Consider the following 26615-nt stretch of genomic DNA (forward strand, 5'->3'; position numbering starts at 1 on the left):
TCACTCTTCAGGCAAATCAGGAGTCTTGACTTAAGCTTACCTGTACTTGGATCTTTGCCAATCTTTTAAAAATCACCTTTCAAGAAATATCCCAAAAGTCTACAGAAATGTCTCTGAGTTTTAGATCCAGTATCTGACAGGAGACAGTAACGTTATTTAATTACAAAATAAACTCTGAACCTTTAGGTGGGGAAAAACTGAAAAGTTTAGCTCTTTGAAAGTAGTATTCAAATTCAAAGCTCGTGGGAGGAGTTGGGGTGTGAAGGTGCATAAATAGGCAGTAGGAGCAGCAGCATTCACACTGAAACCAGGAACACCTTTGCATCCTGGCAGGCGTCTGGGCGAGTAAACAAGGTAAGGCACTGCACGCTCCCTGCTGCAGGAGGTACCCGGGGGAGCTGGGGATGGGGAATCTGGTCACTGGAAAGAAAAGGCTACAGCAAAGCAGGCGCAGTCCAGCACAGCTTGTTATGTAGGAAAATGTCTAGAGAAATATTGGCTTTGCAGGTTAAAAAAAAAAAAAACAAAAAACAAAAAAAAAAACAGGAGAAGAGGGGTTATTTTGGAAAGCTTTTGAAAAGTGTACATAAATCTTCCAGAGGCAAGGTTTTTAAGGAGCACGTTTAACATTCATCTGTCTTTGCTTTCTGCATGCTGCCTCCACAGCCTGATCTTTAGCTTCCTGGTTGTCCCATACTTTTTTTATTTAATCATTTTCCTTTTTAAAGAAGCATTACTTCCGCCATACAGCTCTAGCCAAAAGAATTCAATTCTTGAGACAACCCTGATAATCCAGAGCTTAATTGAACTTCATGCTATTTTCCTCCTTGCCAAGGAGGCTTTTCTTGGAGCAGAAATGCAGTTTGCTGCAAAACTTGTATTTCATACCATTGAAGCAGGGACTCTTTGGATGTTTGAGCTCTATTGGACATCCCAGCAGCAAAGAGCATTGTATCACTCGTGGAAACTCAGCTAATGTCTCCTCCTGCAGTTCCTACCTGGAAAAACATTTCTGTTTAGTTTTCATTGTCTGAACTTTAAAAACAGTCAGCCTGTTGTGGTGAGGGGTGTTTTGTAGGCTTGGTTTTTCTTTTTTTCTTTTTTTTTCTTTTATTTTTTTAAATGAATCTCTTTTCAATGTTCTGTACTGCTTTTAGAACATCTTAAATTTTCTTTTTGTACCCCTTATATTGGTTCTAGTTTCTAGGAGGAAATGTAATGAGAAAACATCGGGTCATGTTGTTGAAATGATTTTCCCCTATAGCTGAAATGCTGAGGAGCTTTCCATCAGACCTATCTCATCTCCAAGCCCCAGCCAGCTCGGCTCAGGAAAAGCTCTGCAATGTGCTGCTTCCACCCTCAAACTCCATTTCAGTTTTCCCTGGGCCACACATGAACTCCTCCCCACTCTTTTTGTTATACATTCTGCTGGGGTTTAGGATTAGATTATATTTTTGAGGGAAAAAAACAAGACTGGAAGCTTCAACACCATTAAGCTGTGTATATGCTAATGTTCACTGTAAAGCCTAGCTTAAACATTCTGACTTCTCATTTGAGTTGCTCCCACAGAAAAATGGGGGAAGAGCAGAGACAAATTAACTTTTCAGCACCTGTGGCTGGGTTAGTCTAGCACTGGGAAACGAAGGTAGAACCGTGAACTTCTTAGGACTTGCAAGGACTTCTGGAATTGCTGTAACTCAGTTATTTTACTGAGCATATTCAATATACGTAAAAAGAAGAGGGAGAAATTCACAAACCTAGATGTGCACATCCTAAAAAGGCCATAGGCCGGTGGCATAAACAGGGGAGTGGGGAGCAGCCGCGTCCTTCGGGGCGGTTTGCTGAGCAAACCTCACCTTCCGTGCCCTCAGGGCCCTGCCCGGAGCTGCTCCTTTCAGCCCTGACTCACCCCGCTGCATATTTGTGACCTGACCCTCCGCTTTACCGATCCTGTCCTTACCTGCGGCGTGCCTCCCCGCCAGCCCCCATCTGGGAGGCACCGCAATGACCGGGGGTTTCTCTCACCTCTTCCAGGAGCAGCCATGGAGAAGAGTTACGTGTCCATGTTCTTGCTGCTCATTGTCATCTCCTGCGCTCTGGCAAAGGATACAGGCAAGAAGGATTCAAAGGACGCTACTGCTAAGCCAAAACTGCCTCAGACGCTCTCCAGAGGTAAGAAACTGAAAAAAAAAAAAAACCCTCCACCAAATTTTTTTAAAAGTGCAATCTTGTGAATATTTCAGCTACTATGCTGTTCTAAAAAAAATTACTTTTCTTGTAACTCATTCTGCAAAACCTTTTCTAGTATTTCCTAGCACCCTTTCCTCCTTCATTCCTGATTTGCAGACCCCCGGCAGCGGGTTTGTTCCGACCCCCGCCTGACAGAGGCGGCAGGGGCAGGACTCGCCGCCGGGGTCCCAGCCCCGCTCGTCGGGCGCTGTCTGAGGGGGTGTGTGCCCTGTTCCTCCCGCAGGCTGGGGAGATCAGCTCATCTGGACGCAGACCTACGAGGAGGCACTTTTCCGATCCAAGCACAGGTACCCGCCCCGCCGCGCCCACCCTGAGCCCCCCGTGCCTCCCCCGATCCTAACGAGGGCTCTTCTTTTCCAGCCAGAAACCTCTGATGATTATCCACCACTTGGAAGACTGCCCACACAGCCAAGGTAGTCCTTTTGCACCCGGGGGGGGGAAAAAAAGAAATAAATCTTGTTTTAATTTTTTGGAAAAACGCTGCTTTAAAAAAAAAAAAAAAATCAGCCACCGTTCTGCTTAAACATTAGTGAAGTACTAGCTTGCACAAGGATGGGGAGTGTTCTTCAAGTTACTGTACCGCGAAGGTGTTTTCCAATGTGTAGAAATCAAATAAAAATGGTAATTCAGTGTTGCATGATACAAAATGGATATAGAAATGAGCACAGGTTAGTGGGGTTTGACCTCTGACAAATCTGAATCTGGTTCACAGCACAATCAGCCAAAATCAGTAGGAAGACCAGTAGCAACAAATCACAATTTCTTGGAAAGACCATATTCAGCTCTTGATATCATCAGTGATTGAGACTGAATCCAGCCAGGGACTAAAGCAATCCAGGCTGAAACAGAGCTATTCCAGGATTTCTGGTAACTGTTGATCTGAGGGCTCTCCTTCCTGCAAGTCAATCCACATGGCAAGATCTTTTAATCCATCCATAGCTCCAGTAACTCCAGAAGGCTCTACTTGTACAAGTATTTAAACCCTTCCAAACATTTTAGTCTGAAGCCCTGCATACTTGAGATCTGGGGCCTGAAACTGCAATAGCAGAACAGGAGCTTTGAAGGGTCAAATGCTCAAATTCAAACCTAAGCAGACAAATTTGAGAACCAGCTGTACTCTCTGAAGGAAGATGGGACATTTTGCACTATTGTAATTAGTCTTTAATGCAGAATATAAATGAATGGATCATTTCCAATGGAATGAAAATCTTTGTTTGCTACACTTGTAAGCTGGAAATTCTCATTTTGTTTCATCAGTTTGTTTGAATTTCTTTTTGGCGGACAATATATTTCAAGGGCATCCATCCATTTCTTTCTCATTTGTTTCTACTCTAGCCCTCAAGAAGGTCTTTGCTGAACACAAAGATATACAGAAACTGGCTGAAAAATTTATTCTTCTGAACCTCGTGGTAAGTTTCCCAGTTACACTTAAGTAAATGAAAGCAACAAAGTTCTGAATTTAATTATGGCTTCTCTAACGCAAGTTTTAATAGCTATGGCTGGCTAGGAAAATGGCCACTGCTGAAGCATAAGAGATTTCTCAGTATGTCTTTTTCATTTGTACTTATCATAAACTCAGAATGTGAGGAAATGTAAAGTTTAATAATAACATGAACTGTTACCAATTTGCAATTCCAGATGTTAAAAACTGCATCCCATACAGTCAATCTCTTAAACTGCAAAATTTATTACTTGAGCTGTGTTGCATAATACAAAGTATAGTGAAGGAAAAAAAAAATTATGTAACATGCCCTCCTTGACTAGAAACTTTCTCTATTTTCTTTAAGTATGAAACCACAGACAAGAATCTTGCACCTGATGGCCAGTACGTCCCTCGGGTTCTGTTCATAGGTGAGTACCCAAAGCACCAAAGCTGATCTCAGTGCCCCTGCTGCATCATGCATCTCAATTCCTCAGGCTGATTAACAGGAATTTATTTCATGAGAAATATAAAGGTTCAAGTTGGTTTTGTGGATCAAATATCAATTCAATCCCACCCAGCTTCCCAGGTCCAGCATTCCTCCCTCAGTGGTTGATGCCACAGTCGCTGGAATGAGTAGCTCATCCCCTTCCTAATAAACCTGCAAACACAACCCTTAAAACTGCAATGTCAGTAACCCTGTTAGAACAATCTCTTAGTCAGCAGAAGCAGACATGTCTCAGAGAAACGCTTAGGAAGCCAGCAGGAGTGCAGAAAGCTTTATTTCCTTTTATTTCCTTCTGCTTGAAGGTTAACCTCTACAAATTTTCTCACCCTTTTCCCCCCAGATCCCTCCCTGACTGTGAGAGCAGATATTACTGGAAGATACTCAAACCGTCTCTATGCATATGAGCCCTCTGACATTTCACTGTGTAAGTAGAGTGTTCTGACCACATTCTGGAAATACTCTGAAGGCAGTCACATCTTTCATGCAACAAGGAATAACACCAGGCATTACAGATTCTTGCCATCAGTACTTGCTGAAAGACATTTAACCAGGATTAAAATTAAACAGGATGCTAGACTTAAACGCAGTGAGATGAAGAAAATGATGGCAGAGCCCTGGAGCCTTAAGCATCCATCTGTTTTAAAAGCAAGCCTACGTCAGTAGGAACTTGCATAATTCAGCAGTGTTCACTGCAAGCAATGGTGAGAACTCACACACGAGTCCCAACAGGCCAGGTCAGGAAACCTACTGGGAGCAAGGAAAGATGTTTGCTACAGCCATCCCTCACTGCTACACGGCCCTAGTCTCTGCCCACGTGTGGGCATTAATGAATGTTCTCACCAGTAAAAATTAATCCCATGATGTTCACAAATTGCTTGGAAGAGTAAGTGCATCTGAATCCCTATAGCAATAGGCATGTGATTAAAAGCTTTAATAATAATGACACTTCCTCTGCAGCATTTTTGGTTGCTGCCAGAGGAAGTTGCAGCAAAAATAACATGCATGAATATTTCATTTCTAGTGTATTCAAATATGCAGAAAGCGCTGAAGCTCCTGAAGACTGAACTGTAAAGGGAAGAAGAAAGCCCTTAAATATTATGGAGTCTTATCTTCCATCTCTTCTCCACACCTTGATACTGGTGAAGAGACTATTTAGAGTGATATTTAGTGATGTGTAGTGATGGTTCCTATACATAAACACTACAGTTTTACATTAGCACTTTTGTACTGGGCAGCATTTTTAAAAGCTAGAAGCTTTTATTTTAAGGCGTACAGAAGAATACTGTATGATTCAACTGTAAAAATGATTTTTTAAAAAATAAATTCATTTCAAGTGTTTACATACAAAACTCTGCTGTTTTCATTCTTTTTTTTCTTCTATTTACCTACCATTACTAGAAATAGCAAAATCACCATCTTGCTTGAGAAAACAGCTTGCATTTTATATTCAAGCACTTTGCAAGGTAAAAGGCTGTTGTGGATCAATCCAGCCAGCAGCCTAGCCCCATAGAGCTACTTGCTCTCTCATTCCACTCCAGTGAGATAGGAGAGAGAATCAAAGTAAGAAAACTCATGGATTCAGATAATGACAGTTTAATAGGTAAAGCAAAAGCTGTGCGCACAAGCAGAGCAAAACACAGGATTAATTCAGTGCTTCCCACAGGCACACAAGTGTTCAGCCACCTCCAGGAGAGCAGGGCCCACCAAACGAAATGGTGATTCGGGAAGACAAACACCATCATTCCAAATGTGCCCCCTTCTTCCCCGTTTGTAGGGTGAGCGTGGCGTGTCCCCTTATTCAGCTGGAGCCAGAAGTCTCAGCTTTGTCCTCTCAAAACTTCTCCTGCAGCCCAGCTCTACTTGCTGGGAGGGAGTAGCAACAACCTCGACTCTGTGTCAGCAATCACAGAAAACAACCTTGTGTTATCAGCACCGTACCACACAACCTACTGAGAGGAGAATCAACTTCACTCAGCCAAACCCAGCAGAGGAAAACAGCCTTTTCTCTCATTTCAGTAGCTAGCTAAGCTCCCTATTACTCAGCCTCCAATTGTTTTTCAGTAGCATCAGCCCATGTGCAGTTTCATTATCAGCCCTTTCTTTACAGCTAAGATAGCAAGAAGTGAAAATCTTTCACAGAAAAGTACTTGAGACTAGAGAATCGGACTGTTTCATACATTGTTTACATTGTTTTTCTTTCAAACTGGCTGTATTCTGAAGTGATTTAACTGCCTTCCTTAAAAGGTCCCTCCTTACATCAGATGTCAGTAAAATCCTGACATGATTCATAAAGGGGTACCACATTGACTATGTGGCTGGTTTCATGATTGCTTATTTATAAGCCCAAAGAGACAAGAGAAGTCAGAACTAAAATAAGCACTGTAGATGAACACCATGAGAGTATACATTACATAGAAAACTTAGGCAAAAAGGAGACTTCCCAGCCTCAAATATCTGCTGTCCCTGAACTCAGCAGCAGCAGCAGTGAGAAACACCTTGGGAGGGCAGGACAAGTGAGGGAAGCAAGGGTTTCAGCTCAAGGGAATCTCTCAGCAAAAGCAGAAGGGAGGTTACTTGCTAATAGGTCTTTGGTAAGCTGTGTGAACCCTGCCTACCAGAAAACCTCAAGAGGTACCTGGAAAGGGTCCCAGACATGGAATTCAGCATTCTTCCAGCACTTCATTAAGATGTTACTTTCTATTGCAGCATTCAGAAGACAGAGGAAAAAGCGATGCAGTGGGGGGGGCAGAAATAGTCTCTACAATCATGGACCAGTCAGAGAAAGCAAGGAAAGTGGTCATATCACTTAGTAGAGGTATAGCACAGAGGGAGGCCAAAGCAGCTGCATATCAGAATCATCTTTACCTATTCATCCCAAAGTACACTTGAGCTACATATAGAAGCTCAAAGCTTGCCAGAGCTATGTGACATAGAACAAAGGCTGTCTGTGCCATCATGTTCTACCATGCTGTTTTTATAACACTATGAAAGTAGCATCATTTTCTTAAGCAGAGGTACTGATGCTATATATAACATCCAGTAAATGGACATAAGGCATTAACTACAAGAGTCTACTAATGTACATGCCTTGATGCAAATACACAAGCTAGTCCAGCCTCAAGTATCAAGAAATGTTTCTGAAATTTTTCTTTTTGCACTCAAGGCTATGCTTTTCTCATCTACTTTTCACCATAACCAAATTGTAAGAATCGTAATGCATAAAATCCTGCTCTTCTAATTCTTTTCTCTAAATAAAGATTTTTTTTTTAGGCTTACAGAGGAGGCATCAAGCCAAGTTGAGATACCTAAAGAAAGCCTCTATTTCTTTGAAAAACCTGGGAAATCATTGCTAAAATACATATGATCGTTAGATAACCCAAAGTACACAGGATGGATAATGGGGTTTTAGGAATTCCACTAGCATTCAGACAATCTTCTAATTAATTATGTCTAAAACAGTAATGCAAGTTAAGAACATTAAAACATTCCTATTCACTTGTATATAGCTCTTAAGGTATGTTTTTATAGATATCACTTCCAGTTATACAAGCTTTCCCTTTTCTAATAGTTACTTTCATGTGAAAGGTGGAAGATATGGTGCAGTAGTATCAGGATGTTGGTCAGTATCTGGATTAACTTTCTCACATAGATGGAAAAGAATAAGATTGTTTTATAGCCAATTATTTTTATATGATGAAAATGTGTATGTGTTTTGAAAGACGACATCTTTCTACATTTTTCCAGAATAACCAACTTGAAGAAAGCATTTCAACAAACTAAGGCCAAAAGCCATCTAATGTAAGGAGTAAGAATGCTCCAAGTGAAATTACTCCATTACTTTGACACTGTGCTGCTGTAAATAGCTTCTAGAAAATCTGGTTACAATGAAGTCCAAATCTCAAGCAGTCAGGTGAAAATTAAAATGCATCTCTAGAAAACAACAATAAAAATCATTGTGTGGTGAAAATGTTTTTCAAGAAGAGAAAGCAACAAAGTTCAATGAAAACCCACCAAGAATAGGTATAAATAACTTTTTTAAGTCCTCTAGTTTGGCATGTCAGAATAGTACAGCATTTTTTGGATACCCACACTAGTCAGACTTTCTCTGAGATGCAACACTCTCCACCTTCCAAAATCAAAGTCAGACTCATTGTGTTTTACTGCCCCCTTCAGAATCAGACTTGGAAAGCAAATCCACACCCCTGATTGGGGATTTCAATGTTTGTGTGGGTGGATGGGTTTGTTTAACCACAATCCCAAAGAGATGATATATTTTAAATATGATAGATAAACTTTAATCATTCCATACAATCCACTGATCTGTCTTTTGACTAGTAAAACAAATTCACATTATGAGACATGAGAGTTTTGGAAGTGGTAATATTTTCAGCATTTTTGCACTGGTGCACATTTACACTCCAGTATAATCTACCATATTTATGAAACCAAATCCACCCAAAGCTAAGCACTACAAAAACAACCAGGAAAAAAGTCAAAAATGAAGCAGCAATGTGGTATTATTTTGAACTTCATTAACCCTCTCCATTTGACAATTCCTTGGATTTATTACTGTAATGCACAAAACGCAGAGCCTGTCTAAACCAGGAAAATGAACTGTTCCTAAAGGCAGCCATGAGATCACCATGCTCTTGACAGGTATTGGAAATGGCTGGAGAGCAACTGGGGCAAACAGGACAGCAAGTGGGAGAAGAAAAGCGCTGTGTACATTTTATTTGACTTTAGCAGGCCTGAAAGCCCTTCAGGTGTTTCAGCACATGAGTGGCTCTTACCCTGGATCTCCAGGTATGTGCTCGAGCCAGACACAGCAGCTGGGCAGGCACAGCAGCTCCCAGAGCAGCTCCAGAAGGTGCTGAACACAGACGCCGAAAACTCAGCTACACCTGAAGAGATGGAGTTCTGTAGCAAGTTCATGACAACCCTCTGCTTTCAATTTCTGCTTTTCCTCTTCAAAACCTCAAGGTAATTCCTTCTTCAGGAGCACTCAGCCCATGAAGTCTGAAAGTGCTTTGATGGGCTTATGTTTCAACTTCTTTTCACCTCCTCTGCAGGAGTAGGGAGGGATCTCCCTAGTAAAGGGTGACTGTATGAGCATCTGCCTGCTTCCAGACTTCACCTTGCTCAGGTGCTGTAGTCCTTGGCAGAGGGCCTTAATACTCTTCTCCTTTTCTTCCTGTCGACTTGTCTTTCAGGCTACAGCTATTGCCTACCCTGCCAGCAGCAGCAGCAGAGTGAAGAATGAATGAAGAAAAGGTGCAGTGCAGATCTGCAATTTAGTATGATTAGAAACAAATGGAACATTGTGCACCTTGGGTATTCAGTTGTCTGTTGTTTCAGCTGACACACCATTTCTTTTACAGGCAGCAAGAGGTACCATGCTTTCCATCAGCTCAGACAATACTTTCTACATGGATAACATACCATTCTAACTTGAATTCTTTGTTTTCAGAAAACAAACTACTGGAAACCAAATTTTTTGTTGCTGTTTTGTTTGGTTTTTTTTTTTTTTTAAACACGTCATTCAGTTTCTCATGAAATCAAGACTGTTATCTGGATGACACAGAAATATACACCGCTGAGTTATTACAACAATGACTTTACACCATCTAAAAAAAATAGCTGTACAACAACTTTCCAGACATCAAGTTTCTTACATCAGAGATGACAGACACTGATTGTGCAAATACCAAACCTCATTCACTTGTCAAAGGAAAAAAGTTTCAAGTTAATCAGCTGCAGATTACATTCTCCTGGTTTTCTTCATTCATTGTTCTCATAATGACAATATTCATTAACATTGTTTTTATTCTCAACAAAATTCTAAAGCTACCAGAAAACCAAAACAAACAGGGAAAGGGAGGGGTGAAGACTATAGTAGTCATTAATATACACTTATGTGCACTATAGAAAATAACATCTCTAGCTTCTATTTTTACCTTAACAGGAAAGTGGGAGACAAATAAAAATTACTAGAGTACATCCTAAAACCTAAGTAAATCATACCCAACCATCCACCATGAATTTTTATCATTTTAATGAGAATTCATGTGAATTTTTGTAATCAATGAATACAGCAGAAAATACCTCTGGAGTTTTTTTTTACACCAGATAACCCAGTAGCACTATAAAACTCATTGTATAGAGTTCACCACATCAATTAACAATGTCATAACCAACAGTTCAACTCTGCCCAGCTACTGAGTGCACCCATCTACTTTAAGATAGAGATTCTTAGAAGAAAAATAGTAGAAATTAAATATGAAAACTACACATTTCTTACAGAAATTTCTTACAGAACTTGAATTTTATTTTAGGTACATGTAGAATACCTATTATGGAGAAATACCAAACTATGGAGAATCAGTATTTTTAAGTAGAGGGTGCAAAGAGAAGATTTAGTCCTTCATAAACTTATCAAATAAATGCACTAGGGTTTGCACGGGGGTCCTTTTGGTTCCGGTATCTGTAAGTCAGCCAGACTCCCAGAATCTGAAAATAAAAACCAAAGATATTATTAGGCAGAGGGTTTGTTTGTTTTAAACATAAAACACGACAATGAATTTCCAGTATACAAGTTTAGGATATTTTACTGTTGCTAAAATTGTACAACCACCTTCCATCTTTCTTAATTAGAAAAAAGAATGCACCCCCTCTCTTTTTGAGAAAAATCATAACCTAGCAACAGAGAGAAAAACAAAACAAAACTCACAAAACTATAAACAACAAAAGCCAAACCCATACTCACAGTGCAATAAAAAATTACCCATTGTTACAACGAAAGTTAATTTATTCTTCTCCCCTTCCCAAATGATACTCAAAAAGGTGCTTTTAGTATAATGATAAAAAACTCCTCTAAATAGTTTCATTTTATTAACTATAGAGCTATTCTTGTGCATTTTCAAATCTTGCCATTCCCCCAGCTACCTTCCCCACTCCCAGCACCTTCACATTTTTAGTTGAAATGGCTGAGGTCAGCGTGATTCTGTTTAAGTAGCCATATCTCTCTGGTTGCTGTCATATGTACAAACCTTTTAAAAACTGCACTAAGAGGCAGGAAGAGCATCTTCACATGCTCTAGTCTGAGATAAGAAAAGACCTGCTCTGATGACTTTTATACTCTAATCAATAAAGCAAGTTAGCATCATCATGGTACTAAATCAAAGAGCCAAAAGATCTTTTTAATTTTAACCTAGTGTTTAAAATACAGTTCACTTCTCATGCAACTCTATCTTTGCACTACAGGTGGCACCAAAAAAAACCCCTCAAAGATCCTATGTGTGCTGGAATGGGGAATAGGTGGGAAGAAGAGAGAACAAGGTAAAGCAACAGCACTCTTTATTACTGCTGGAGGATGGTACATTTGAACAGCTAACTTTCTGAAAAGCTTAAACTTTACAGAACCACATTTTAATGCTGATCTTTGTTGTCTAAATAACAGAGTTGCAAGAAAAGCCTTCCTTCTGACAGACTTAAGCAAGCTCATAGCTTTGAAAAATTTGACCTAATTATTTGACTCCTGAGACTGGACTGAGGTTTCCTGTAATAAACCCCCTAAAACTGTGTTTCACAAAACAAAGCTTTAAAAGTGGGAAAAAAGCACTCAAATTTCCAGCCACCCACTCACCTCTGTGAAGCTGAAGAAGAGTCCTATCCCTCCGACAAATCTCAGCACCATTCCAGAATATTCTTCCATTATAGGTGCACATGGTCTACAGTGGAGAGTTCTAAGACAATCCTGTAGCAGATACAGAGAATTGCTTTCCATCTGCTGGATGACACTTGGTTGTTTGAAAGCATCTAGTTTGCTCTAGAAGAGACTGCTACCCATGGACAAAACTCCAGCAGTTTTAAAAGACGCCAAGAGAGCAAGTATATATCAATGACAGGGGAGTACAAACTTTGCCGGGGGCCCCGTAATTGTCTTTACAGTAAGTTAAGAGCAAAGCTTAGTATCACTGTAACAACTACTCTACACATCTGTTAAAATGCTGCTTTCTGAAACTATGAAAACAGTTGCACATTTTTGGACAAAGGCAATGTGAAAAAGTTATGGCTTTTCACACGTTAGGAACTTACAGCAGCGCAGGTTTCATTCGCGTAAAATACTCTGAATCCACAACAATTCAGATTTCTCTCGATATCTGTTCTTGCACTGTTGGTGTTACTCCATCCCACCTCTAGGAGTTCACTCTAGAAGCCACAAGCAAATACAAATTACATTAATTGAACCATTTTACAGTGAAAGCCAATATACAAGATCAAGTTGATAATGCCTTAACTAAAACCTTCGGACCTGGATGCTTGATAGGAGAATATAAATATACTAAAGAATGACTGGAGTGTCCAAAGAGGCTGTGTAGCTAATGAAAGAACAGCACCTAACAGCAGCACATTCACAGGTATAATTCCTTTCTTTCCTCTATTTTTGCTAAACCCAACAAGATCACTAGTAAAGGGACATGTGACTAATCTAGCTGGGACTGCCCAGGCTATGCACAAAAAGCACCTTCACATGCAAAACCCAATTGTTTAGCCACTGTGCCCTTACCCACTTCTTATGCAGTAAGAACTGGTCTCCATTCCACATGGAAGACTGTTGTACTTTTACACTTAACTGCCTAATGTAGTTATGACCTTTCCAGTTATGCAAGAACAATTCAGTGATTCTATCAAATTTACACCATGATTACTGTTTATTTCACCAGCTTATCTGAAATTGCTGAATATGAGATATATTCAAGATATCATACTGCTACACCTGTGACCATAAACCTAGAAAGGAAGCTTAAAAACAAATCAAATTTTAAAAGAGTCACTTAGGACCCAAATGTATTTCTTTCTAGCTGTCAGAGTCAAGCACTGACCGAGGTCTAGTCTTTAATAAATAGGACAATGCTGATTTTCTTAAAACATGCTCTCCCCATTTTATGGAGGACTAAACAAAATACATGTGCCTGTGTACATATATATATTTATAGTGTTATGCTACAGATTAACTGAGAAGTCAGGAAACTTTTCTTACCTGCTGTTCCTCATTTAGTGCCAAACATGCACAGGAGACAGAAAACTGGACAATAAACACTAGCAGAAGAATAATCATGTACTGGAAACAATCAATAGTTAAGGATATACTCTCAAATTAATTTTGCTTTTGTAACATATTAATTCCTTATTTCACTGGGTAACAGTAAGTCCTTTAAAATAAAAGAACTATAGAAGCAAATTCTGACTGGATGTGTTCACTTGGTGTGTGTAAATAATGTTCCCAAAACCCAATCACCATGCATTATCTCTTTTTGGCTACTACTATACAAGGCTGATATTTCTGGGTTAGGTATTGCTTGCCTAGCAAGAAAACATGAGCAGAGAGGTTAATAAAAGGAGCTTAGAGAGAAAAATCTCCAGTGATTTTCTCCAACTTTAGGGATTCAAGTAATTTCAATATACTTCACTTAAATAAAGTAGTAGAGAAAATATTTTGCTGGGTATTGCATGTTCAGATTACCTTTTTTCCCAATGGAAGAGGCTTGTAATTAATTACAAAAAATAACTTTATCGTAGATTAAAAATCAAAAAAGGTAAGAGTTGCTCTTAAAACACAGCCTCACACACTTTTGGACTACTGCATCTGAAGATGGTATAAAACAAAAAGAATAAAATTTGATACTAAATATCATGTTTTGAAAGTCGGGGAGTACTTTCAAAATTTGGCAGCCATGTTCAGAGGTAGATACTTCACACAATTAAGCTGTTTGTAAAGTAGAGGTAAGTCCTTATTCACAGACCACGAAAGTTAAACATTAATAGTTCACCTGCTTTAGCTCCGTGTAGGGCTGAGCACACAGTAAGAGGCACCTGTGGCACAGTGAAAAGCCACTTTACCATAAAAAGCTCTCAAAGAATTAAAATAGTCTTATTTTTAAAAAGAGATGTGAATACTTCTATCTTCAAAGCACAAACAATGGAGGAAAAAAAGGAAACTGAAACAAAGTTAAATGGGAAGGAAGTCTAATTTAGACTGCACTTGACCAAAGTAAGATTGTGAATTTCTGTTCTGTTTCTGAAGCACCTCCCCCAGCAGTCTCAGCTGACAGAGGAGGTTGTTTATGTGGCTGGAACCATGCTGCAAACAATGTAATGCATCAAAAGGATACGAAGAATAGCAGTACTTGATGATGTTTCACTGCACCAATCAATCCGACTAAGGCAATAAAGAAAAGGAAGACTCCTACTGCAATTACCACTCCAACAACTCTGAAACTAGAGATGAGGCCGAAGCCAATTCCCCATGCTGCAATTCCAATCAGTAGCAGGCTCACCAGCTAGAGGGAAGAGAAAACACAAAGTTAGACTGCATATTAAAATAGGCTCCCACACACAGAGATAATTTTTTTACATTAAAATTTTTAGAAAGGTACAACTTTCCTTTCTGGTGTAAAGAGAAGAAACACAACCCTAAACAAACCAATCTTTCATATCACTGTATAGGTAATTTCAATTCCAGATGTTTTAAGACATACGTACTCTCCTGTGGGGCTGTTACAACTCAAACTACCTGTGACTCACGCCATGTTGTACTACCAGGGACAGACTAGAGACATTGAACTGTAAATCAGAACAAAACTGACAAGCTAAAAATCATCAGCTTTAATTCAGAGTGGAATAAGAACGAATTTCAGGTGTTTCGTGAAACCGCGGCAGTATATTTAAAGAAAATAGAATACAGCTGCACAGTTCTGAACATGTAAAAAGGGCACTTTGCCAAAACGTACTGTAATCAGCTGTATTAATCTATTAAAGTTTCTGCATACTTGAACATGCAACATAACAGTTAACATGGTCACATAAAAATACATTTCAGATCTGAATTTCAAGGACTTTATGCAGTAAATCAATAAATGCATCCTGTCTCCTCTGCATATTTCTTCAAGAAAATAGCTCCACTATTAAGTGAATCCTATTTCGATACCCAAAACACTTATGCTGTTTCCTTCCTTTTAAACATGGTATTCAGGGAAGGCAGGCAGGAATCTGTCCCAGTTACTTCACAGAGATTTATTGTTTATATGGGCAGGAAACTCCAGCCTTTCCTGTTTCCACACCAAAAAAACACAACCCCAAGAAAAAAGAAATTCCAACATGAAAAGGTGCAGAGAAATCTGTAATGAAGTCTAGCAGGAGGGAAGCAGCAGGCTCTGCATCAGCTTCTAAGCACTGAACCCACACTGCCACTATATGGGTCTTTAAAAAAAAATCTCACAATGTCAAATTTTAATTTATTTCAAAAAGAAGAGCAGATGAAACTTTGTTTCTAATGATTTTCACCAATACTTTTCTGTCTGAGGACAAATCCTTCACCAATCTGCCTCCAGGATACCAAAATGTGTGCTCTCTTCACTCATTTCATAAGACGTCCAAAAGCATTAGAAGAAATTAGCTTGTTCTCAAAATACTGAAATCTAAACAAGAGACAAAATCTGTGCCTCTAAGACCTACTGGATAAACACAGTTTGTGAGGTGCAGGGTACCAGTTGCTTCTTGCTGCCATTACTGATCTCATTTTACATTAATCTGATGATATATCCATAAAATTAGCTGCATGATGCTAGAAGTGTCCTGACACTCTGGCACAAAAAGTTTTTCTGGTAGAAACAGCCACATTTTGAATCTAGAAAAGGTCTGGTTTTCAATCAACTGGGGAAAAAAAGCCTCTCTAGATTTTAAACCCATTATTGAACTCCAGATATTCAAGAAATAACAGAAAATAGTTTAATTTCACATTTGATCACATTCAAGTTTTAGATTATCAATCTCATTTTCAAGTGTTACCTCTGTAATACCAAGGCTCTATTTTCTTTCACTTGACAAAGTTGTCCACTGTCCAATTCCTTAAAACATCTGGAAATTCAGTGGGATCACAGATCCATGTTACTGGGCTCTGGCTGCAAACTATGTTAAAATGCTGTATCCAGCCAGACAGATCCATGATCTGGATTAAAATCATTACTGGCTACTCGTATCTTACCACTTGAAATCATGGAAATTTGACTGTTTCAAAACTGAAATGGGGACTATATATTTACTAACCACTCCAGAAAATGATTTAGTTTTAAGTTTCTATCTCCTCCACATATTTATTGAAAGATGAAATTACGGTTATTCCTTCATATTCAGGCTTGGCATGGACTATCTGAATTATAGGAATAACTCTCTCTCTAGTTTTTTAGTGCTAAAATGCAAAAAAAAAAAACTAAAGTAAAAGCACACTACTACAAAAAGAATAACTCAAGCTGTTTTGAGAAGAGTTTTTACAAAACAATGCAAGGCTCATAGTGTTATGTACTGTTTAGCCACTAGAAATGACCACCCAACAGTGCTTATTCCAGTGTTTTGAGATGAAAAAATTTAAATGCAGTATTTCTAGAATCGAAGCTGCTATTTCTTTATGCTATAATGTCCTTGAAACAAAATTAGTGACCCTAACCACTTCTAATGAGTAACATGAACATTCCAAAAGTACAAGCTTTATCTACATGCAAAAAGGCCATGCACTTCTGTTAAAGAAAGTAAGAGGGTCTCTCTACAGAACTTCTGAATGTCACATTTCACAGCAGCAGAAGTTTCCCAAAGTAAACAGTGTCATCCTTGGAAGACTGAGTTATCTGTGAAACTTCATTTGACCTATACGAATTTTCTTACACAAGGCAAGTTTTCTTTAGTAACACTTCAAATATCTGCTTGATGTATGTACCAGAAATATCTGAAATCACAGTCCAGTTTTTAGTGATTAGGGCTAATCCAGTTTCCCACTGAAGGGTTGGAGAAATGGCCTGTTAGACTGAATGGCCACAGGCCTGGCTGCTGAACTTGAAGGGCAGTAATTGATGGCTCAGCACCCAGCAGGTAAGCACCACCACAGAGGCTAATACTGGTGCCAATATCACACAATATCTTCATCAACAACCTGATTATAACACAAAATGAATCCTCAAAAAATCTGTGGATGATACTCAACAAGGAAGAGTGCTTAACTCTCCAAAAAGAGATCTAACTCAGATATATCTTGATAAACTTGAGGAATAAGCCAACCTTAGGAACCTTGCAAAATGAAAAACTGTGCTCCTAGGTGCTTCAGTGAAGCCTGGGATAGGACCAGTTGAACAACAGCCTTACTGAGATAGATCTGGAAATCAAACTGATTGTCAGGTTAAATACAAGCCAGGAGTCAGCTCTCACTGCAGACAGGGAAAGCCAAGAGGAGTGCAATCAAAGGGAACACAATGCTGGTGAGATTGAAGCTCAAAATACTGTGCTCTATTTCAAGTCCCCCAGGTGGAAAAGGAATTTGAGAACCTGGTAAGGGTCAGTAAAACGGCATGGAGCCTTGAGAATGTGAGGTTTGAGAAGAGGTGATGGATCTGGGTTTGTTTAGTATGGCAAAGAGGCTGCCCAGGGATAATCACATACTAACTAAAGCTGAAGGCATGTTACATAAACACAGAGGCAAACTCTTCTGGGTATCACAAGTAACAGCTTGGGAGGTTCAGACTGGACATTAGAAAGCACCTGCAAGGTGGTTTGGTGATCATCTCAGGGGTTTCCAAGACTCCACAGACCAAGCCACAGACAGCAAGCTACTGTTATCCATAATCCTGCTCTGAGCAGGCACCTGGACTGATGAGCCCCAAAAATGCCTTCCAATCAACACTCCCAAACTCCACAGCCAGCACTCTGACCATGCCACTCTCTCCACACCAAAAATCAAAGTTTCAACAGCTAGATAAGAGATGGATTTAGCACTGACCAAGGATTTTTCTGCACCATTTAGCTCATTTACCATACATAGCTTCTAAACTGCCTATCAGCAAAACACCTTCTTACAAGCACTAAGAAAGTCTCTCAATAAAAGAGCAACAAATGATTCTTCAGAAGTACTTAAAAACACGAGCACAAGTCTTGTTCTCAGAAGTGATTTAAAAGGTCACATTCACTCAAGGCATGTTCACATAAAAGCCAACAAGCACTACATGCAAAGAATTTGTAATAACCTTGGAGTAATTTGAGTACAGAATGATGCTATAAGCACACACTGTTCACAAACCAGAAAAACAATGCAAAGCTGTGGAAAGTGTGTACGTGTGGAGGGGTGACAGTATTTTGTATTTAATATCTTCATTTATTATATATTATCTTCTCCACCAATTCAAGCCCTAACTACTTTACTTAAAAGGCAGACACACAAATATAGGCTTAGAATAATTCAATATATAAACTAGTAATTTTGAAATTCAGTAAATGTTTTACCAGAACAAACCTTCAGGCAGCACAAATCCTAAGTGAAGATCAGTGGTTTTTCCTATGAAATAAGAGCATTTCTATTTTGGAGTAAAAAAAAAAGGGAAAAAAAATCAAGCATATTGTCAAGTAGACAAAACGTTACTCCAATGTCAGTACCTGTATAGGGAAAATTTCAGGGGAAATTTCAGTTCAAGATCAGTGGAAGAGATCAGACTCCAGCTGGGCAACTTCCCTTTTTTTTTATACACATATATACACACATCTGAACTTCAGAGACGTTCCAAAAATAACAGTTTCTCTAACAAATCTCTTAATTTGCTCCCTTCTTTAAACCAAAGTTCTCTAGTGCACAGAGCTGCTCATTTCCCTCATTCCTGTACTGGAAAAAATGTATTTCTCTCCTCAAGTACCCTTTCTATAATTACGTGCAAGTTTATAGTCTACATTACAAAAAAGAAACAAAGATACTGACAACCTATTTCTCTATACAATGCCATGAGAAACAATTCAAATGCTTAAACCACTTCCTCCTACCCACAAAACCGAGCCACCAGCAAACGTGCTGTCTCAACTAACTGGCAACTTTTTGGTATTTCAGCTAGCTTGGACTGCTGGCTAGGAAGGAAGTCATACGCAGAAGCTGGTATTCCCACCGCTTCCTTACCGCCTCAGCACAAACAGGAGATGGTAAAAACTACATTTCAGAATTTAAATTTCACAAACTACTGCCTCACCATTCCCATGTGAAGAGATTATATAGCATTTATACTCATATCAGCAAGGGAAATGTTTACAGAATAGCTGTCAGGGTGGATACGGAACAGGAATTAAAACCAGAGAGATTACACAAATGATGAAATACACCCACCCTCACCACTCTTTCCGCATTTAAGTATAAAAGAGCCCTTTAAAATTTAAATGTCAAATATACTGAAGGTAGAGGTATCCACCACTCTCCTCTTCAACTTCAGTAACCATTTCTGCACAGCCACAGAGAATCTAGAAGACAATTCTGATTCCTGGCACTTCATTTAAAAACACCGCATTAAAACAACAGATCGTACATAGTGGTGTAACCATAACCTTTAGCAAGTTAAAACGAAGCTGAATTGGTTTCTATCACAGCTGTAAGCTACTCAACCTGTAAGCAACTTTATTTCCTTAAAGTCGTACCTCAGCTTTACTGAGAACAAAGGAAAGCTCTGGGTACCTCCAAAGAATTTCTAACAGAAAGCAAAATCCTCCGCCTTTATGTGACTTACTTAAAAGAAGAGTGATCAGCCATCCGAATACTGAACAGCCTCGAGACACGTAGTGTAGAACAAGCAATTTATGTGAAAGGCAGCATTCCTGACTCCTATCACAAAAGCCTGCTCTTTCAGTTTGAGGCCTTGTAAAGAGTTATGCACGTTACTGGCCATGTAACAAACTACTTACACACTAAAATGTCAGTCAGATTTAACCCCTGCTCAATACTCTCTGGTCTTTGGAAATGGAAGCGTTCAGCTGTGCAGCAGAAACAATTATGTTCTAAAATGTTTACTTTCACTTGTTTTTTAAGAGGTTATGAAATGTTTTCACAAAGCCTGGTGAGCCCACAGATCCTTCTTCCACACATCGTATCTCCTTCAACGCAAAAACAAGAGCACAAAACCCCACAACTAATGATGTAAGCTACAAGGCTTCTACAGGGCATTCAAAGAGGTTCTCAATAACTGTGCTGGTTTTAAAGAGCCCATCTACACCACCAGGATGGCTGAAAAGATCAGCAGTACCAGAACACACCATGTTCGACATACCCTCCTCCTCTGTGCCCTGTCATTCTCCTGCTCTTTCCCTAAGGACAGGCTGCCTTTCTAGCTCCAAAGGCCACTGCACACAAGACAGTGACAAACCAAAACCCACTCCTGGCTGGTCTATGGACCCAGCACAAGTCTCAGTTCTGACCCACTGCCACAAAGCTGACACTTTGGCTATAAACTGACACACAGTATGGCCAAAGGCCTTTCCAAGCCCTGGAAAAACATCTTTAAATATCTACCTGTACTTTTGCTGTACTCTTGTGTGTTCTCAAGCGTGAGCATAGAAACCTTCCCAAAATGCCAATGAAAACAACAAGGCCACAAGACAGACATGGCCAACATTACCTTCCTTGACTAATACCTGGGAGCTTCTGTACCAGTTTTATTTACATGTCAAGACCAGATAGCCCAGCTTATATTGCCAATGTTCTCGAGAACAACAGAAATGGCTCCAAGGCAACCCATCCCATTTGCTGAGCATACAGTTGTGGCAATGAGGGAGACCAGCACAGAACAGTCTGGTAGTGGGGCAAACTCTTGATACTGCACAGCCAAATGCTGACTAGAGCCTGTCACAGAGGGAAAGCCATGGATTATTTACTTCTTACAGCTGAAAACAAACCACAACGGAGCTGCACTCAGAGATAACAGGCGCATTCACCAATGTGAAAGAAACTGCCACTTGAGGCAAGAACTGTGCTTCTCTAACTCCTGCCTGCTTGTACCTGGCTCTGTGTAGCCACTACTCCAATCAGAAAACATCAGAGAACATGAAGACACATTCCCTTTCCTGACAAAAATCCAAATGTTCACCCTGCCTCTAAAACCAAGTTTCCCCTATGCAGCAAAAAGATAAAGCAGACAGATTTGCATGGAAGATGCAACATTCCTCTGCATCAGGAACTCCGAAAGTAAAACATTATTATAAAATACCTCAGTATTTAAAAACCCTCTTAAAATCTTCACGGCCAGGTTGGATGAGGCTTTGAACAACCTGGTCTACTGGTAGGTGTCCCTGTCCATGGCAGAGGGGTTGGACTACCATGATTTTGAAGGCCCTTCCAACCCAAATCATTCTATGACACCAAGCACACATTGTCCAAATCTGAGAATTTCTATACTTATCTTTGCATACTTCCATAATACAGGGAAAGCAAGTTTGATAAAGAGGGCAGAAAGTCCAAATGCACTTTCAATAATTACAGCGTCCAGAGAACAAGAAACAGTGATAGGAAAAACAAAATAAGCCCAAAAAACTCTTCCAAACACAATGCTTTGAAAATTAATGCAAAAATCAAGACACTTAATAGGTAAACAAAAAAAAAGAGGTTGAGAGAATGAAGTAACACAAAAAATGAATTATTTTGATACGGTACTTTCTAGTGTTACAAGTAAGTGTGGATGTATTTATGGAATAATCTTTGTGCTACTAAAATAATACACACTTCTAATGGAAAAGGTGCTATGTTTTAACTGAAATCAAATGGCTGCTCTAGGTGTAAGAAAAACATAAAGCCTGCTCATCAAAATGTGAGATGTTTACATGCTGTCAACAAACACTTCATGTTTCCTACCGCAGCAGTAATTAAGTAGCTGCTTCGATGACAAAACCAGCACACACCACCTAAATGAACTGTCAGCATTTTTTTTAAATTATTTTGAATATTTAATCTCATGGCTCACCTACCACTTCAACCTCTCACCACTAGTTAGGAACTTCCCCTTCCTCTCCAAAAATCAGATTTGAACAAAGATATTCACTGTTTGCACTCCTACACAAACATTAAAGGCTTCCTCAGAAGCTTAAGTTCTAAGCTACAGACACATCCCTGAATTTGGATTAATTCTGTGGAGAGGCACTTTAAACAGTTTGTATGGATTTACCACTCAATGGGAAATGTAAATATTACTGACTAAATAAAAACTTAATAGGCAAGATACCCAAAATTCGTATTTCAAAGGTTCTTGTATTCAGCTCTTCCATGCAAGTCTTTATTCTGACAATATACATCATCATATACCCAGAGACAATAAATAGTCTCTATTTTTTTTCTATTCTTCCTCTACCCATAAGGAACCATACTGAAGTCAGCAAGACTCAGCATAGATGCCAGAATTATTCATACAAAATAGATTGAAATATAGAATCAGGGCCTAAGGACACTAACTTAGTCAGGAGAAGAACCAAAAGTCATCAGCAAAGTAACATCTGAAAAGAACATTAAGTGAGCAATTAGGTTACTGGGTTTCTGGTTTCTTGCCTTAAACCAGTAACTGATTTATTACTGCCAGGACATGTATTTTTCTTGGTGTACTACTACAAGAACTCAAAAAAGGCAGTACTACAAAATTAAAAGAATAAATTAAGCTCCAATATAGTATTTTATCTCGGAGTGTTTTAATGAAAGGTGGAATATAAACTGAAACCTCCAATAGACAGTTTTCAGGGTTAATTCACGTCATATACACACGTCATATCAATGCTGGCGACAAAGACATCCAAGAAGTGTTACATTCTTACTAGCACTACTCCCTTCTCACCACTTATTTTTTGTTAGTGAATCACCGCTACTTTAAAGAGATGATTATTAAGATATTGCCCTGATTGTCTTCTGTATTTTTTTTCCAGCTGGGAGAAAGTAAATCCATCATTCACTGTGCTGCTCCAACCCTTGTATTTCAGGTTTCTGTCTAACCAAGGAACAGAGAAGCCCACACATTTTACTGGATCAACTCTACCAGGCAAACTAAGCACCTTAAGTGTTATTTTTCCAAGTATGGATTTAAAAGATTAAGTCGTGTAACTTGTCTATAATTAATAAACAATACTAGCAATAGCAATTGTATATTCTTGTAACTATCATTTAAAGACATCATTCCTTCCCTTCAGCAAAAGCATATGTTCTATATAGGTTAAGTGACAGAGGACCAAGTGACACCCACAAAGTAAAGTCTACTTAAGGAGACATCAGAGCAGAGATTAAGTTTGTAAATACACTATACAGGTACCACAGTCCAAAAGTTCAACACACCCTTGCAGAGGTCAGATATGCCCAAAAGACCTACCAGATTCATTACACCTGGTTAATCTATGGCTATATGACTGTAGAAATAAATGATGGAGTCATTAGGAAAAAAAAAACAAACCCTGCTGTCCACATGACATCACAATAAGATTTGTGCATCCATCTGAGAATGAACCAGATTTCTCTCACTCTTCTGTTACTCAAGGAATAATAGCAATAATAACGAAAGGAAGTCTAGCATTAACTGAAAAGTGAAATTGGGATGGGATAATGCACCCGTAACTCACCTTCTGGGACAGGAAAATCCCAGGAAAAGTTGACCACAATGATCTTCTGGGGTCCCTTTCAACCTGAGCTATTTTATGATTCTAACTTAGCTCCATCATGACACTCTACATACATTAAACTTACCTTCAACTACAGATACCAAACACCTATCTGCTCCCTTCTGTTCTGGCTATGTGCAGCCCAACAACACGAGGCATCACAGGGATCCAGGCTGACTTTCACAGTGGGTAGGCTGGGCTGCCTAAGCATGCTCCAGACTTTTTCAGGGACATATTTCACTCCTCAAGCTCCTCCAAGGACGGAGATCAAGTAATAGTGCAGCCTCTCCTATACAAAGGTTTCTCTTCTGCTCTTTTCTGAGGAAAGGGGGGAGGGGGCGGGTCACCTTGTACACCAAAGAATAGACAATCAACCAACTTTAGCTTCAGGAGAGGCGCTTCCACATCCCTTCGTGCTCCATCCTGATGAGCACCATCAGGTCTAGTTATGCCAACTACTGTTTGCTCTGACGAACAGCATTAGACCTGCTTGTTCTCCCGTCTTGCCTTCAGCAGAAAGCACGGATACAACTGCCCACAAGCACTGGCTGACCCCAATTTCAGTCTGCTGAAAGTCACTCCCAAGCACAGTTGTTAACTTGAAACATTAGAGGACATTCTACCTCTCCAGAAGTACGGTGAGAGGAAGCCATTACACTTACTCCCGTTTCTTGCTATTTCCGAGCCTTTTAAAAATAGATAGCGAGGAAAAACATTCCCGTAGCTACCCCACAATTGGAGATTTTATTCTTCTCTGTTGAAAACTAGACCTCCAACATGCTGAAACAAAATCAGGCACCTGCCTAGCACCTCCCCAGCGAAGTAATTTATTTCAGTTTAACATCCTACTTTTTCCCCCCTCCTCACGTACGTTCCCACCACCCCAGGCAGCCCGACTTGGTAACGCCCCGGTCCACCGCAGGGAACACCGGGGGTGCTGGGGGCCTCGCCACTGACCGAACTGCACTTATTCGGGCGCTGATCCTTGGCCGAGGAATAACAAAACAAACCCCTCCCTGCTTCACGCCTGGATTGATGCAGACCCCTTTCCAGACGGAGAGAAAGGGCACCGGCGGACCGGGCCCCGGGGCGGCTCGTTCCAGGAGATGAGGCAGCAGTCGCCGCCCCGGGCGAGCAGCGCTCCGGGACCGCCCTGGATTTTGATCCCGAGCAGCCACGTCCGCGCGGTGACAAAGCCCGGCCTCACCGCTGTCACCTCCTCACCCCTCCCACCCCATCCTCCCGAGCCGGAAGCCGCGACCGCCCAGCGGCCGCAGCGCGGACCCCCTCACCTCACCCCACCCCACCCCCGCGGCCACAGCCCGCCGGGAGAGGCGCAGCGAACCCCGCCACCTCCCCTCCCCAGCCCAGGGCAGCCCAGCCAGCGGCGGGAGCGGCGGGCCGAGGCAGAGCCCGCGGCCGCAGGCGGGCCGAGCGCGGCGGGCACGCACCGTGTAGAGCAGGTTGAGGGCGCAGAGGCAGTTCTTGGAGCAGGCGAAGCCGCCGCACGCCATCGCTCCGCCACCACCGCCGCCCCGCGCGGCAGCCGCTCCGCCAGGAGGCCGCGGCCCCGCCCCCGGCCGCGCGCGGGTGCGGCCGCAGCAGGTGAGCGGCGCCCGCTGATTGGTCGCCGCGGGGCGCAAAGGTAAATGTATGCAAATGAGCACTGTGACGTCGGCGCCGTCAGCCGCTATCCGGCGGCTCGCGTTTGTGCGGGCGGGTCCCGTTCCGCCGGCCCCGTTCCCCGTCGCCGTGACGACACGAGCCCCGTTCCCCGTATCCCGTTCCCGGCTTCTGTGACGGCACGAGCCCCGTTCCCCTTTCCCCGTTTGCCGTTCCCGGCCGCAATGACGGCACGATCCCGGGGCTCGCCCCCGCCCGCCGGACCCCGCCGCGGCACCGTTCTGTTCCCGCACGAGCGGCGGCGCGTCGCCGGTGACGGCGCACGCTGTAATCCGTAGCCTGTGTAATCCCAAGCAAAACATCCAGGGATTTACTTGTACAGACCGTGAAAGTACTCGGAGTGCGGGTAGTTTTACCAGCGCTTCACAGAGTCATCAAGGTTGGAAGAGGCCATCAAGTCCAACCGTCAACCCAGCACTGCTGCTGTCCTCTTCTTTCTGTTTTTAACGTATTTTATTGATTGATTGATTTTTACTAAGTCATCTTTCTACTGTTCCTCCTTACAGATTTGTGTGTTTCCTTAGTTTGAAGTTAAATATTTTCAATTACAATTTTGCTACTTTACAAAACCTGTATCAATAATTTCCTGCTGTTCAGGAGCTAGTTTTTATTAAATATTCGTACTTGGCTTGAATGGTGTCCTGGTTCACTACTACCATCCAAAATCCTGTCTTCACAGTCTCCGTGGGCTGCAGCCTGCCCTATGATGCTTTGTGATAAATACAGCAGATCTAATATCTGCCAGCTATTCCTGTGTGGACATGTGTTGCAGGATTAGTGTCCGAGATAGTTTCTTTTTTGCTGGGCTTCACAAAGAGACAAGGGCATGCTTGTTCCTCCCTTGGAATGTCTATATGGGTACATGGCACAGTAGTTTAACTTCATCAGGTTTTGGTGCTGGAGAACTTGTGATGATCAGTTCCTAGCAAGCAAAGGAAGCTGCATCTATTTTCTGATGAATTCATGACAAATCTTAATAGGAACTTGTCATCTAAACTGTTTGGGGAGGAAATTCCAAAAGCAATTTTTTTTGCCTGTAATTTGACTGGCCTTTATCTGCTAAGGAAGCCTCAGCAGGAAAATAATCCTTGCCAGCAGTGAGATGTTGAAGAGCAGCACACTTTGTCTTTCCTAGTCTGTCACTCAGATCTTTTCTTTTTAGTTTTAAACATTTTTTCCATACTCTTTGCTATTTTGCTAGACTTCTCCAATTAAATACAATTTTTTTTCTCATTCAATAACAAAAACTTGTTGCTTTTCTATTGATGTATATCTACCTTTCAG

The 26615-nt window shown here is 40.9% G+C and overlaps 2 protein-coding genes across 2 annotated transcripts; one reads left to right on the forward strand and one right to left on the reverse strand.

Annotated features, from left to right (window-relative positions):
* Positions 1–284: 284 nt before the first annotated feature.
* Positions 285–5527, forward strand: AGR2 (anterior gradient 2, protein disulphide isomerase family member). The gene is made up of 8 exons (XM_066196344.1): positions 285–354; positions 2035–2172; positions 2474–2537; positions 2611–2663; positions 3586–3659; positions 4038–4101; positions 4519–4602; positions 5200–5527. Exons 2-8 carry the CDS (start codon positions 2043–2045, stop codon positions 5247–5249), a joined length of 519 nt encoding a protein of 172 aa, XP_066052441.1. The 5' UTR covers positions 285–354; positions 2035–2042; the 3' UTR covers positions 5250–5527.
* A 4300-nt stretch (positions 5528–9827) lies between these two features.
* On the reverse strand, positions 9828–25219 carry TSPAN13 (tetraspanin 13). Its single transcript, XM_066196330.1, has 6 exons — positions 25100–25219; positions 14351–14518; positions 13219–13299; positions 12273–12386; positions 11821–11931; positions 9828–10685 (listed from the first exon to the last, which is right to left on the reverse strand). Exons 1-6 carry the CDS (start codon positions 25160–25162, stop codon positions 10611–10613), a joined length of 612 nt encoding a protein of 203 aa, XP_066052427.1. The 5' UTR covers positions 25163–25219; the 3' UTR covers positions 9828–10610.
* Between the last annotated feature and the right edge of the window lie 1396 nt (positions 25220–26615).

This window comes from Chamaea fasciata, unplaced genomic scaffold, assembly GCF_029207755.1.
Source record: "Chamaea fasciata isolate MVZ Bird 193981 ecotype frontalis unplaced genomic scaffold, bChaFas1.0.hap1 SCAF_1, whole genome shotgun sequence".
Taxonomy (NCBI): Eukaryota; Metazoa; Chordata; class Aves; order Passeriformes; family Sylviidae; genus Chamaea; species Chamaea fasciata.

What these genes read in the sequence shown, in the direction of transcription:
- TSPAN13 (XM_066196330.1), bottom strand. Translation starts at nt 25,162, where the DNA reads ATGGCGTGCGGCGGCTTCGCCTGCTCCAAGAACTGCCTCTGCGCCCTC. An exon ending in CACTAAATGAGGAACAGCAG is followed by an intron (nt 12,387 to 13,218) that starts GTAAGAAAAGTT and finishes TGTGGCTTCTAG; the next exon opens with AGTGAACTCCTAGAGGTGGG. An exon ending in CGAATGAAACCTGCGCTGCT is followed by an intron (nt 11,932 to 12,272) that starts GTAAGTTCCTAA and finishes TATCTGCTACAG; the next exon opens with GATTGTCTTAGAACTCTCCA.
- AGR2 (XM_066196344.1), top strand. Translation starts at nt 2,043, where the DNA reads ATGGAGAAGAGTTACGTGTCCATGTTCTTGCTGCTCATTGTCATCTCC. An exon ending in TTATTCTTCTGAACCTCGTG is followed by an intron (nt 3,660 to 4,037) that starts GTAAGTTTCCCA and finishes ATTTTCTTTAAG; the next exon opens with TATGAAACCACAGACAAGAA. An exon ending in GCCCTCTGACATTTCACTGT is followed by an intron (nt 4,603 to 5,199) that starts GTAAGTAGAGTG and finishes TTTCATTTCTAG; the next exon opens with TGTATTCAAATATGCAGAAA.